This window comes from Salvelinus namaycush, chromosome 3 (genome assembly GCF_016432855.1).
Source record: "Salvelinus namaycush isolate Seneca chromosome 3, SaNama_1.0, whole genome shotgun sequence".
Classification (NCBI taxonomy): domain Eukaryota; kingdom Metazoa; phylum Chordata; class Actinopteri; order Salmoniformes; family Salmonidae; genus Salvelinus; species Salvelinus namaycush.
Window position 1 is genome coordinate 71,638,912 of NC_052309.1, and position 15,023 is coordinate 71,653,934.

The following is a 15,023-nucleotide window of genomic DNA, read 5'->3' on the forward strand; positions in this document are numbered from 1 at the left end:
TCTATATATTATTGAAACAATGTTGCGATTGTTTGTGAGAATACCAACAGGTGTGGTTCCCATGGGGGAAAGGTTATATTGGGGAAAAGTTCCCGGTGTCGGTTGCCATGGAAGCCAAGATGGGGAGTGACGTGTGTGTGTGTGTGTGTGTGTGTGTGTGTGTGTGTGTGTGTGTGTGTGTGTGTGTGTGTGTGTGTGTGTGTGTGTGTGTGTGTGTGTGTGTGTGTGTGTGTGTGTGTGTGTGTGTGGCCACGATCATTAGTGAGGTTGGGTACTGATGTACCCACGTGCGTGCGTGCGTGTACGTGTGCGTGTGTGTGTGCTCAAACACACATGCATGTGAGGGTCTGGGAGAGGAAGTGTGTCCATCTGATGAATGGGCATGTGCCTGAACTCAATTGTATACACTAATTGTAGTCTCACCCATTAATTTCTCATTTTGACCGGGAACACTACAGATCTACAAAAGTTTTAAAAAACACCCAAAATCTAATGAAAATCATCTAAATGTATTTTGTGTGTTCAGATGCCCTGTGTGGACAAAGTCATGGAATCTTATGACAATCAGATTAAATGAACTACATTTTTCAGAGAGAAAACTTGTAAATCGGTCCAATTCGACCGGGAACACAACAGGAAGGTTAAGACACGGGTCGTTCCTTTTATTGATCTCAGTATGTAAATGTCAGAGTTGCTCATTTTGATCGTTTGTGTGGTATAATAAATATGAATGTAAAGTCTCCAGTCATGTAAAATGAAGTAGAATTGCAGGAAATTATTTTAGAAAAGGGCCTTTTCTTTCTTGGAACTACAAACCCCTCAGCCCCTGGTCTTCAGGACTGAGCCCCGAGTGTTTGAAACTCTGATGAAGGCCCTGATAATAAGCTTGGGAGCAACGTTGTAAATTGTTGAGGAAATCTGTTTAGGAATCTACAATATCACCATGTTCAACCTGCAGATCGACGTGCCTCACAGAGTGGAGCCTGACATTCGCAAAGGCAGATATACTTTTGAGGAGATGGGAAACCTTGCCTATGCTAAGTCAATGGGCTGTGCGGTGCATTCTGGGTGATTCTGGGACAAGGAGTGCTCTTCTTCAAGGAGTGAATGGGAGTCTAGCTCAAAACCCCCAAATTAGCACCAATTTCATCAACAAGAAGTACAACATGACAAATATTTTCCAAGATGTGAAATATTATTATTTTGTTAAATTAACTAGGAAAGTCGGTTAAGAACAAATTCTTATTTACAATGACGGCTTACCCCGGCGACGATGGGCCAATTGTGCGCCGCCCTATGGGACTCCCAATCACGGCCGGTTGTGATACAGCCTGGAATCAAACCAATGTCTGTAGTGACGCCTCTAGCAATGAGATGCAGTGCCTTAGACCTGTGCCACCCGGGAGCATAATTAACTTGCTATTTATATCATATAGCTTTGGAGGAAAATAGGCATGTTCCTCGACATTAAATTCACATTCTTTGTAATTGTGTGTTCGTTTTATAGGCCTCTATATACAGTACCAGTCAAAAGTTTGGACACCTACTCATTCAATGATTTTTCTTTATTTTACTATTTTCTACATTGTAGAATAATGGTGAAGACATCAAAACTATGAATAACACATATGGAATCATGTAGTAACCAAAAAAGTGTGAAACAAATCAAAATATATTTTATATTTGAGATTCTTCAAAGTAGCCACCCTTCGACTTGATGGCAACTTTGCATACTCTTGGCTTTCTCTCAGCAAGCTTCATGAGGTAGTCACCTGGAATGCATTTCAATTAACAGGTGTGCCTTGTTAAAAGTGAATATGTGGAATTTCGTTCCAATCTTAATGCGTTTGAGCCAATCAGTTGTGTTGTGACAAGACAGGGGTGGTATACAGAAGATAGCCCTATTTGGTAAAAGACCAAGTCCATATTATGGCAAGAACAGCTCAAACAAGAAATGACAGTCCATTATTACTTCAAGACAAACTTTGAAAGTTTCTTCAAGTGCAGTTGCAAAAACCATCAAGCGCTTTGATGAAACTGGCTCTCATGTGGACTGCCACAGAAAAGAAAAACCCAGAGTTACCTCTGCTGCAGAGGATAGGTTCATTAGAGTTACCGGCCTCAGAAATTACAACCCAAATAAATGCTTCACAGAGTTCAAGTAACTGACACATCTCAACATCAACTGTTCAGAGGAGACTGCATGAGTCAGGCCTTCATGGTCGAATTGCTGCAAAGAAACCACTACTAAAGGACACCAATAATAAGAAGAGACTTGCTTGGGCCAAGAAACACGAGCAATGGGCATTAGACTAGTGGAAATCTGTCCTTTGGTCTGATGAGTCCAAATTTGGGATTTTTAGTTCCTACCCGCCGTGTCTTTGTGAGACGCAGAGTAGGTGAACGGATGATCTCTGCATGTGTGGTTTCCACCATGAAGAATGGAAGAGGAGGTGTGATGGTGTGGGGGTGCTTTGCTGGGGACACCGTCAGTGATTTATTAAGAATTCAAGGCACACTTAACCAGCATGGCTACCACAGCATTCTGCAGCAATACTCCATCCCATCTGGTTTGTGCTTAGTGGGACTATGATTTGTTATTCAACAGAACAATGACCCAAAAACACACCTCCAGGCTGTGTAAGTGCTATTTGACAAAGGAGAGTAATGGAGTGCTGCGTCAGATGACCTGGCTTCCACAATCACCCGACCTCAACACAATTGAGATGGTTTGGGATGAGTTGGACTGCAGAGAGAAGGAAATGTAGCCAACAAATGCTCAGCATGTGTGGGAACTCCTTCAAGACTGTTGGAAAAGCAATCCTCTTGAACCTGGTTGAGAGAATGCCTGGAGTGTGCAAAGCTGTCATCAAGGCAAAGGGTGGCTACTTTGAAGAATATCAAATATCAAATATATTTAGATTTGTTTAACACTTTTTTGGTTACTACATGATTCCATATGTGTTATTTCGTAGTTTTGATGTCTTCACTATTATCCTATAATGTAGAAAATAGTAAAAATACAAAAATCCTTGAATGAGTAGGTGTGTCCAAACTTTTGAGCAATATTAGAGCAATTCATTCCAAGTCCACATGACTAATAACAATAACCCAATGGAAAATTACATCCCATAGATTTCAATATGATAACTTGAGGTTCATTTATTGCATTTACAAAACACTTTTCATGTCCTTCTTTTTTAAATGTTGAAGTGCTGGTTTTTGTTCAATAGTCTAGGTAACCATGCTGCTGGTAGCCTGTGTGATGAATTGATCCTTCACTTGATTGCAACTTGTGCATATGAACATCTTTGAGACAAGTCCGACGGCTCTATTGAACAAGGACAACCATAATTACTAGAGTGATTGTGTGATCTGCAATCGACTGAACACAAAGGCCACAATAATTGCTACAAAACATGACTCCATTCATTTTTAGATCAGACAGCAGGCTCAATCAACCAATGACATCATTGGTTGAACTCTCCCATGTGCAAAAATGAAATAAATACAGCTATAGCGCATAATTATGTCTGACACACCCTCTCATCACTCATAATTATGTAGTTTCCCTTTATTAAGAACATACATTGTAGATGAATAATATTACATTGTATTGTATTGTATTGTATTGTATTGTATTGTATTGTATTGTATTGTATTGTATTGTATTACACACTCTAAACTTATTCCACGGATCCCTTGGCCAAAATTAGTTTAATCTGTTGTTAGAAATACTCATTTGGAGATATGTCTGCGGACCCCCGCAGTACCTCTATGGACCACACTGGTTTGGTTTGATCCTCTGTTCCATATCCGGCCTACCGAAGCTCCACGACATGAACGTGAGCTCTCATACTGTACGTTCTCTGAGTTTTCTGGTGTGCCCATGGAGAATGATAGAGGCCTCTAGTGGCCAAAAGGACGTGTTAGCATGGGCAGAGCCATTGAGGGCTTCCACCATGCTTCTGCCATTTTAAAGTAGGCCTAGTCAAAGTAGTCAACTGGGTGGGGATTCCTATGGGCTGTAGCCTCAATGGCGCTGCTGTCGCAGACGCTAAAATGGCACAGATATAAAAATGAGTCCTCTATCTATATCTATGAGTGTGCCTCTTTGATAACTCCAAGGTATGCTTAGGTGTCTTTTATATGAAAGGTTGAGAGTGCCCTCTGCTGGAGATTTGATTGAGGGGGGAAATTATCCAGGAACTGCTTCCAATAAAAAGAAAGCGCCACAAAGTGCCAGATAGTAACAGCAGAGGGCGCTACTAGATTTGTAATAGGAAGACCTAATTTCGCCTTGATGCGTGGCTGTATTGTACACATTTCTGACCATATTACAACTCTACTAATATAGAACTCATTAGGCATATGAGAAACATGAAACGTGTCATATTGGCTATTGAGGATCATTGTGCAGAATACAACAGGTGTTAACTACCGAGAAATGCTTACTTACGAGCCCTTTCCCAACAATGCAGAGTAAGTAAGAAAAATGGGTGCCAATCATTTGGTCAAAAGTAAACCTTTCCATTCACATTATATTATCTCAGTAAAATCTGTAACGCTTGGCTTTACAGCCTACTAACACGACCCCGCCCATCGCTGTCTTTAGGGAGGAGTGTACTTAAAAAACGCTGCTCAAACAAAGCATAAGTGCATAGGATTCCTTAACCTCCATTAAGAACCCTGTCAAAGCAACCTCATAGCCAGCAACATGGTTGAGTGGACAGACTTTGAGCGGGCCACAATCCAAAGCATCTTCTCTAAGATGGACTACGATGACGTGGGCCCCGCGGCTCTTTCCAGGTAGGCTACCTTTTATACCCTATTTGATGTCAGCGTTATGGTGCCTTAAACACTGTTGCCTACAAATTATTGGAATTAGTCATGTTGTTAACGCTGTTCAAGACGGGTAATTATTTGACATATGCGCGTAATTTAATCGTAATGGACATCTCCAAACGACAAAATCATTTATTTATGTGCGTTAAGTGTATGCATATATCACATTTGTGTAATTCTTGGCTGTTTATTATTTCTACAGGTGTCTGGTCGTGTACCCCTGGACCCAGAGGTATTTCGGTAACTTCGGAAACCTGTACAACGCCACTGTCACGGCTGTTGAAAGGAGAGGACCAAAGTGGTGAGCGTACATTTTCTTGTATTAATCAAAATGACGCTGAACAAAACAATAAACACTACAAAAACAAACTGTGAAGCTCAAAGGCTATGTGCCCTAAACAAAGTCAACTTCCCACAAAGACAGGTGGAAAAAAGGGATACCTAAGTATGGTTCTCAATCAGAGACAACGATAGACAGCTGCCTCTGATTGAGAACCACATGATCCATGGATCATCACTGGAGGCTTCTTGCCATGGATCATCACTGGAGGCTTCTTGCCATGGATCATCACTGGAGGCTTCTTGCCATGGATCATCACTGGAGGCTTCTTGCCATGGATCATCACTGGAGGCTTCGTGCCATGGATCATCACTGGAGGCTTCGTGCCATGGATCATCACTGGAGGCTTCGTGCCCTGGATCATCACTGGAGGATTTTTGCCCTGGATCATCACTGGAGGCTTCGTGCCCTGGATCATCACTGGAGGCTTTTTGCCATAGATCATCACTGGAGGCTTCGTGCCATGGATCATCACTGGAGGCTTCGTGCCATGGATCATCATTGGAGGGAGGAGACGTATGGGCAGTCTGGTACGTTGAGCTGCCACAGGGCTCACCAGGCTGGGGAGACATACAGGAGGATTATTTCTAGGCGCAGGCACAGGACTCACCAGGCTGGAGAGACATACAGGAGGCTTTGTCCTTGGCAGAGGCACTGGATACACTGGTCCGTGGAGGTGCACTGGAGGTCTCGAGCTAGGAGCCTGCACAACCCGTCCTGGCTGGATGGTTATTTTCGCCCTGCAGATGCGGGGCGCAGGCACAGGACGCACTGGGCTGTGCAGACGCACCGGAGACACAATGCGCAGAGCCGGCTCAGGATATCCTGGGCCGAGGACACGCACTGGAGGTCTGGAGAGCAGGGCTGGCACAACCCTTCCTGGCTGGATGCTCACCCTAGCCCGGCAGATGCGGGGAGCTAGAATGTAGCGCACCGGGCTATGCACGCGCACTGGAGATACCGTGCGCTCCACCGCATAACACGGTGCCTGACCAGTACGACGCTCGCCACGGTAAGCACGGGGAGTTGGCTCAGGTCTCCAACCTGACTCAGCCACACTCCCCATGTGCCCCCTCCAAATGTTTTTTTGGAGCTGCCTCTCGGGCTTCCTTGCCTGCTGAGTCCCTTTGTAACGCTGCCGCTCTGCTCTTGCTGCCTGCAGTTCCTCCCGTGGACGGCGATACTCCCCAGCCTTTCTCCAGGTTCCCTTACCGTCCAGGATCTGCTCCCAAGTCCATGAATCCTGGACACGCTGCTCCTCCTTACCACGCTGCTTGGTCCGTTGTTGGTGGTAAGTTCTGTCACGGACATCTGAAGAAGAGGACCAAGGTGCAGCGTGGTGAGCGTACATTTATTTTATTAATCAAAATGACGCCGAACAAAACAATAAACACTACAAAAACAAACCGTGAAGCTCAAAGGCTATGTGCCCTAAACAAAGTCAACTTCCCACAAAGACAGGTGGAAAAAAGGGCTACCTAAGTATGGTTCTCAATCAGAGACATCGATAGACAGCTGCCTCTGATTGAGAACCACACCCGGCCAAACACAAAGAAATAGAAAACATAGAACATAGAATACCCACCCCAACTCACGCCCTGACCAAACCAAAATAGAGACATAAAAGGATCTCTAAGGTCAGGGCTTGACAGCCACTGCCATCCAGGGAAACCCAATGGTCGCTGCTCACGGAAAGACCGTCCTGCGCGGACTGGACCGGGCTGTCAAGAATCTGGATGACATCAAGGCCACCTACGCAGAGCTGAGCGTGCTGCACTCCGAGAAACTACACGTGGATCCAGACAACTTCCGGGTAAATGAGTTATCCTTTTCTAATTCACAAGGTCACATTATATTTGCCTATCTATTAAAGTAGTGTGGCAGAATGTGTTTTCTTACATGTCCATGGCTCCTTTCTTTTGCAGCTGCTGGCTGACTGCCTTACTATTGTTGTTGCTGCGAGAATGGGTGCTGACTTCACCGCTGATGTCCAGGGTGCTTTCCAGAAGTTCTTGGCCGTCGTGGTGAGCTCCCTGGGCAGACAGTACCACTAGAGCCCCTCCACTCAGAGACGGACGACCACCAGAGGACCAACAAGCGCTGATCATTTGTTTAGAGGCACATGTTGTTCCTTCTACTAAAGCAAATAAAATCTTCCGCAAATGAATATTTTTTATCTGTGCCTTATTTTTCTTGCATGAACATCAATATGGTGGCACATATGCATTATGAACTAAGTGTGTAAATATTTCCACCTTGTTAATCAGATATTGATAATGTGCAATATATACAAATATTAGGAAATAGCTAAAATATTTTCCAATTAACCACACTGACATGTTACATTAGCTGTGCGTGAACTAACCAATGCAGCTAATAAATACTACCTTGTGTTTAATGGTGCAGAATTGATACAATGCGTTTAAATGACATCAGGACTGCAATGATTAATTCCTGATTAAACACACAATCATTTAATTCATAAAGGTTCAAGTGAACTTTTCATAACAGATCTGGTATTCAATGTTAGGTTTGTTAGGTTCGTGTATTAGTGTGGCAAGAAATTGTTGAGTGATCGAGAGTTTAAACCTAGACTCCCTAGTTGCTGCTGTTGAAGTCGGAAGTTTACATACACTTATGTTGGAGTCATTAAAACTCGTTTTTCAACCACTCCACAAATATCTTGTTAACAAACTATAGTTTTGGCAAGTCGGTTAGGACATCTACTTTGTGCATGACAAGAGTAATTTTTCCAACAATTGTTTACAGACAGATTAGTTCACTTATAATTCACTGTATCACAATTGCAGTGGGTCAGAAGTTCACATACACTAAGTTGACTGTGCCTTTAAACAGCTTGGAAAATTCCGGAAAATGATGTCATGGCTTTAGAAGCTTCTGATAGGCTAATTGACATAATTTGAGTCAATAGGAGGTGTACCTGTGGATGTATTTCAAGGCCTACCTTCAAACTTAGTGCCTCTTTACTTGACATCATGGGAAAATCTAAAGAAATCAGCCATGACCTCAGAAAGAAAATTGTAGACCTCCACAAGTCTGGTTCATCCTTGGGAGCAATTTCCAAATACCTGAATGTACCACGTTCATCTGTACAAACAATAGTACGCAAGTATAAACACCATGGGACCATGCAGCCGTCATACCGCTCAGGAATGAGACGCATTCTGTCTCCTAGAGATGAACGTACATTGGTGCGAAAAGTGAAAATCAATCCAAGAACAACAGCAAAGGAACTTGTGAAGATGCTGGAGGAAACAGGTACAAAAGTATCTATATCCACAGTAAAACGAGTCCTATATCGACATAACCTGAAAGGCTGCTCAGGAAGGAAGAAGCCACTGCTCCAAAACCGCCATAAAAAAGCCAGACTACAGTGTGCAACTGCACATGGAGACAAAGATCGTACTTTTGGGAGAAATGTCCTCTGGTCTGATGAAACAAAAATAGAACTGTTTGGCCATAATGTCCATCGTTATGTTTGGAGGAAAAAGGGGGATGCTTGCAAGCCGAAGAACACCATCCCATCAGTGAAGCACGGGGGTGGCAGCATCATGTTGTGGGGGTGCTTTGCTGCAGGAGGGACTGGTGCACTTCATAAAATAGATGGCATCATGAGGAGGGGAAATTATGTGGATATATTGAAGCAACATCTCAAGACATCAGTCAGGAAGTTAAAGCTTGGTCGCAAATGGGTCTTCCAAATTGACAATGACCCCAAGCATACTTCCAAAGTTGTGTCAAAATGGCTTAAGGACAACAAAGTCAAGGTATTGGAGAGGCCATCACAAAGCCCTGACCTCAATCTTATAGAGAATTTGTGGGTAGAACTGAAAAAGCATGTGCGGGCAAGGAGGCCTACAAACCTGACTCAGTAACACCAGCTCTGTCAGGAGGAATGGGACAAAATTCACCCAACTTATTGTGGGAAGCTTGTGGAAGGCTACCCAAAACGTTTGACCCAAGTTAAACAATTTAAAGGCAATGCTACCAAATACTAATTGAGTGTATGTAAACTTCTGACCCACTGGGAATGTGATGAAATAAATAAAAGCTGAAATAAATCATTCTCTCTACAATTATTCTGACATTAAACATTCTTAAAATTAAGTAGTGATCCTAACTGACCTAAAATGGGATTTTTACTTGGATTAAATGTCAGGAATTGTGAAAAACTGAGTTTAAATGTATTTGTCTAAGGTGTATGTAAACTTCCGACTTCAACTGTACATCGATTTTGGGAATTAATTATATATACCCATTGATTCTTAAAGAATATAACTTGTAAATGCCTCATGAGCTCAGTTCAACTGTCGTACTCCATCAGAACCCAAAATATAAGCTTGTTTTACTCTTTTACTCTGTTTGCAAACAAATTAAATGTAAACAGACACTGTATAGCCTCAAAACACGGTTAAAACTATAATGTTGATATCATGGATAGTCAGTCCTTGCATCCATAGCTCTGTCTACGATTTTGAGAGTGGTCACATATTTCCATTCCCATCCCTCAGTTTTTTACCAAAATAGACCATGAATACTTTGTTATTGTTTCAATTCACGATTATATCTTTAACCAGATCAACATGAGATACATTTTTATTTATTAATAACAATAAATCAGTTTGTCAAAAGAACCCTATAAAATACAAAATACATTTATCAGAGGCACCTCCTGTCCTTGACAACTTTGAGATTAGGAAATTGTATTAATAAATACTATCAATCCATTCATAATATTTACATATTCCTTAATTAGCCAAATGATCTAATATATATTACTTTGTTATATCAAATCGTTTTTTCCATTTTGTTTATGTGGTCCTATGTCAAATAGTTTGTTCAATCTTGTTAATCAATAGCAAGTTCTAAGCAAGCCATTTGATTGATCTATTCGGCTACTATTTCAACTTTGTTCCCCTTCTATGATTTAGTTTTTTTTTTACTTTTTAAACATTTACTGCTGACTTCTCTAAGGACCGCTTTTTGTGGAAATGTTTTGCATATAGTCTCCATTTTCTTTATGAATACCTTTTGCCTTTCGATGTCTTTCAGACTTGCAAACAGCAACTTTTTTAATCATATCAGGTCCTGTGCTCTACAAAACAACTAATTAAAACCCAAAGCAAAGACCAAAAAACGTAATTATGCGCGTTTGAACATTTAATTATATTTTAGAACAGTACAGAGCTGAGCACAGTGCTGATCAATGCTGCAATCCGTCTGGTCTGATGCCTTCTGTCCACATCTTATCGGTACTTCTCAGACAGAGCCCGGCCCACCGCGGCCAGGAACTTGTCCATGGACACATGAGCTTCGGGGGTGAAATCATTGGGGAACAAGATAGCCAGCACCACCAAGATGTTGTGGGACAGGATCTACAGGATGAAAGAAATTAACATTAGTACGCTACATGTTTTTATAGGCTATTTTATTTAATAAGCTATGTTGTCCATGTTACTGTAAAGAGTACCCGATATATTTTAAATGCATTTTAACTATACATTTTCATTTGGTGTCAACGGTAAACAAATGATTATAAATCATGCTGTGACTGTCCTGACCTTGAAATTGGCGGGATCGACACGCAGCTTGAAAGCATGCAGCTCGCTGAGGGCGAGGAGACCTGCGCTGATGTCGTCGATGCTGGCCACGGCTAAACTGATGCCTCCCATGATGATCCCACCGTGCTTCCTGACTGGGGCAGAGCCGGGGCTCAGGTCCTTCCAGTGGGAGAAGTAGGTCTTGGTCTGGGGGTACACAACCAGCGTCCTGCACCGGAAGAAAAAAACATGTCAAGAAAGATGGAACGCTAACACCAAACAGTCTACATTTTTACTTCAAAAACAGCTATAAGATTAGCAGCACGACAGCCATTACCTAGACAGAGCATCGCAGCCGATGTCCTCAGCCTTGCCGGCCACCTTGGCCCAAAAGGCCCTGACCATTTTCTTGTCCTTAGCGGTGAGACTCATGGTTGTCGTTAAAGACGATGCTGGAGTAGAAGTTCAGTGATGAGCTCTTACAAACGGAGGCTTTTTATATTAGCCGCGAGCCCCACCCAATGCAGACCCACCTCCAAGATTAACAAGATACAACATGCCTTTTGTTAATGTTCAATAGGCACAACCCTTCACAAGTTATTACATGTCTTTGCTTATTTTACTCGACAAAAACACAAATTGGTACAATCCTCCATACACGACTTACAAAGACATTGTTAGCACCTTCTGAGCAGCACACAATATCAAACATAAAACACACAGGGTAGAGATGGATAAAACAAATAAAAAAATACATGATTATGACAGTCATTGAAGTCTACGAAGTTATTTAGTATTAGAGATGTGTTGAGAGGTTTTTAATGCTGGTAGTTTTCACAAGGGAGTCAGTAATTTCCATATTTTATTTCAGTACAAAATAATTCAATATTCATTTATTTAGTTATCACTCTGGCTTTATGGTATTTACCCAATAAAGAGAAAAGTGTAATTGTATTGTCAATCGCTAAATTGCCTGTATCATAAGTAAGAAATAGAAGCCGGTATTCAGAAATATGGAAAAGTTGACAGTAGAGATGCATTACACCAAAATAGATTGGAATAGTGTAACTATAAAAATAAATATGAAATGGGTTCGACCTTACTAGCACAGACCATAGAGGTGAAATATCAATTCATTTGTTTAGAAATGTATTACAAGGATAAAAATGATGTAATATCTTAGTAGGCTATTTAATATATCTTAGTAATATATTAATAGCGTAGTTATATCTTACTAATATCTGACTATAGGCATACACAGAGATAGTTGAAAAATGTTTCTCAGACAAAGTAATTGAATCCCCACCAAGTGTAATTAATGTGCAGTAGGCCTAAACCTTCAGATATTAGGCATATTACACATGTATTTGCATGTGTTGAGAATTGTATATTTCCCCACTATTTTGGGCTTATTTTTGTTAATATTTCTAATAATGTTAATGTAATAATTGGTATGTAACCTAATACTTAAATTAATGATTTCGTAATGGATTTTAGGACAATGTATTATTGTCAAATTGCTTTAAAACATATATGGTAAACAGTAAACCTTCACATTATTATCTCAGTAAAATCTGTGACTTTTGGCTTATACAGCCCCCTACCATGACCCCACCCATCGCTGTATTTAGGGAGGAGCGTTCCGATCCTTTTAAAAACGCTGCTCAAACGAAGACCAAGTGTATATGATTCGTTAGCCTCTGTGAAAGAAACTTCAACAGCCAGCAACATGGTTCAGTGGACAGACTTTGAGCGCGGCACCATTCAGAGCGTCTTCGAGAAGATGGACTACGATGACGTAGGGCCCGCGGCTCTTTCCAGGTAGTGCGTTTAAAACTGTGGTCTACAAATTATTGGAATTAGTCATGTTATTATATTGTTATTATATTATTATGCGCTTGTTATTATGATTTTAAAGACGAAGTCGTATTTGAGAAATGCGTGTAATTTACGCGTAATTGACATCTCCAAATGACACATTAATTGATTTCCGTAAGATATGTGTGTATGCAGATATCACGTTTGTGTAATTCTTAACTGTTTATTATTTCTACAGGTGTCTGGTTGTGTACCCCTGGACCCAGAGGTATTTCGGTAACTTTGGAAACCTGTACAACGCCGCTGCCATCCAGGGAAACCCAATGGTCGCCGCTCACGGAAAGACCGTCCTGCGCGGACTGGACCGGGCTGTCAAGAACATGGATGACATCAAGGCCACCTACGCAGAGCTGAGCGTGCTGCACTCCGAGAAACTACACGTGGATCCAGACAACTTCCGGGTAAATTGAAATGTTCTACTTCACACAAGGTACTTGCCTATCTATGGTGTGGCAGAATGTGTTTTCTTACATGTCCATGGCTCCTTTCTTTTGCAGCTGCTGGCTGACTGCCTTACTATTGTTGTTGCTGCGAGAATGGGTGCTGACTTCACCGCTGATGTCCAGGGTGCTTTCCAGAAGTTCTTGGCCGTCGTGGTGAGCTCCCTGGGCAGACAGTACCACTAGAGCCCCTCCACTCAGAGACGGACGACCATCAGAGGACCAACAAGCGCTGATCATTTGTTTTGAGGCACATGTTGTTCCTTCTACTAAAGCAAATAAAATCAGCAAAATAATATTTTTTATCTGTGCCTTTTTTTTCTTGCATGAACATCAATACGGTGGCACATATAGAAGACAAATAGGCCTAATATGGTAATATGATAGGCTGTGGGTGTGAATATCGCAAAAACCTTGTTAGCCAGATATGGATAATGTGCAATATATACAAATATTTAGCAAATAACAACAAATATTTTTTTTGCAATTAACAACACTGACATGTTACATTAGCTGTGCATGAGCGAACCATATAATGAAGACAAACGTGTGTCCAGAGATGCAGCATTGATACATTGAGTCAAATAAGAGCAGAGCTGCAATGATAAATTCCTAAATTACAAAATACATTTGTCAGAGGCACCTCCTGTCATGGCCAGCTGTGGAACCATGGTAACCTTACATAAAGTGTTCAGATAGGAATCTATGAAAGTCATTAGATTACAGATTATTAAATCAATGAATTAATCAACCAATAATCTTAAGAAATTCAACAAGATATAACTGTCTGTGTATTTCATTTTACATCATGTATAAATGCAACATGTAACTTTTCACATTTTATGAAAACTAAACCCCATTGGTTTATAAAAATGCATTAACAATATGTTACAATTATAGCATGATCAGCAAAACCACTAGGTTATATACGTTTTTATGTGTATAGGAAATGTGTTTAGGACAGTTTTATGTGTATAGGAAATGTGTTTAGGACAGTTTTATGTGTATAGGAAATGTAATTAATAAATAATATCAATCAATTCATTATATATATATATATATATATATATATATACTGATAAATAATATTGAACAAACTATTTGACATAGGACAACATAAACAAAAACAATTTGACATACAAAAATAATATATCTTAGAGAATTAGGCTAATTAAGGACTCATATATATATATATATATGAGTCCTTAATTAGCCTAATTATCTAAGATATATTGTTTTTGTATGTCAAATTGTTTTTGTTTATGTTGTCCTATGTCAAATAGTTTGTTCAATATTATTTATCAGTATATATATATATATATATATATGAGTCCTTAATTAGCCTAATTATCTAAGATATATTGTTTTTGTTTTCAAATTGTGTTTGTTTATGTGGTCCTATGTCAAATAGTTTGTTCAATATTATTTATCAGTAGCAAGTTCTAAGCAAGCCATTTGATTGATCTATTAGGCTACTATTTCAACTTTGTTCCCCTTCTCGATTTTTTATTTTACTTTTTAAACTTTTACTGCTAACTTCTCATTAATAGTAGACTGATTAATCAATTAATTAATCAACCAATATTTCTAAGGAATTGATCAAGATATACTGTGTATTTCATTTTAAAGTGTAAAATTTGACATTTAACTGTTGACATTTTATGGAAACAACCACATTGGTTAATAAAAATAAATTAATAATATGTTACAAATATAGCATGATCAGCCAATCAAAATCATTAGGTTATGTTTTACGTTTTAGTTTTATAGATAATATCTGATTATAATGTTTACAAATAATATGTTGGTAGTCTATCAAATCCTTTACCGATGTTGTTTAGAAGCGTTTCGCTACACCCGAAATAACATCTGCTAAACATGTTTATGTGACAAATAACATTTGATTTGATTTGTTTGTATGTCAAATTGTTTGTTCAACCTTGATTTTCAATAGCAAGT

At 40.2% G+C, this 15,023-nt stretch overlaps 3 protein-coding genes across 4 annotated transcripts; 2 read left to right on the forward strand and 1 right to left on the reverse strand.

The window, feature by feature from the left end:
- Nucleotides 1-4,717: 4,717 nt before the first annotated feature.
- On the forward strand, nucleotides 4,718-7,257 carry LOC120044557 (hemoglobin subunit beta-like). 2 transcript variants are annotated; one of them, XM_038989218.1, is made up of 5 exons: nucleotides 4,718-4,809; nucleotides 5,048-5,101; nucleotides 6,348-6,355; nucleotides 6,838-6,998; nucleotides 7,111-7,257. In XM_038989218.1, the coding sequence occupies exons 1-5, from the start codon at nucleotides 4,718-4,720 to the stop codon at nucleotides 7,237-7,239; spliced, it is 444 nt and encodes a 147-aa protein (XP_038845146.1). In that variant the 3' UTR covers nucleotides 7,240-7,257. The 2 variants fall into 2 exon arrangements, with proteins under 2 accessions (XP_038845146.1, XP_038845145.1); XM_038989217.1 differs by lacking the exon at nucleotides 6,348-6,355 and having other exon boundaries at nucleotides 5,048-5,123; nucleotides 6,852-6,998.
- Nucleotides 7,258-10,408: 3,151 nt separating this feature from the next.
- Nucleotides 10,409-11,178, reverse strand: LOC120036990 (hemoglobin subunit alpha-1-like). The gene is made up of 3 exons (XM_038983232.1): nucleotides 11,084-11,178; nucleotides 10,768-10,975; nucleotides 10,409-10,581 (listed from the first exon to the last, which is right to left on the reverse strand). The coding sequence occupies exons 1-3, from the start codon at nucleotides 11,176-11,178 to the stop codon at nucleotides 10,453-10,455; spliced, it is 432 nt and encodes a 143-aa protein (XP_038839160.1). The 3' UTR covers nucleotides 10,409-10,452.
- A 1,281-nt stretch (nucleotides 11,179-12,459) lies between these two features.
- On the forward strand, nucleotides 12,460-13,333 carry LOC120036973 (hemoglobin subunit beta-like). Its single transcript, XM_038983229.1, has 3 exons — nucleotides 12,460-12,567; nucleotides 12,803-13,025; nucleotides 13,122-13,333. Exons 1-3 carry the CDS (start codon nucleotides 12,476-12,478, stop codon nucleotides 13,248-13,250), a joined length of 444 nt encoding a protein of 147 aa, XP_038839157.1. The 5' UTR covers nucleotides 12,460-12,475; the 3' UTR covers nucleotides 13,251-13,333.
- Nucleotides 13,334-15,023: the final 1,690 nt, after the last annotated feature.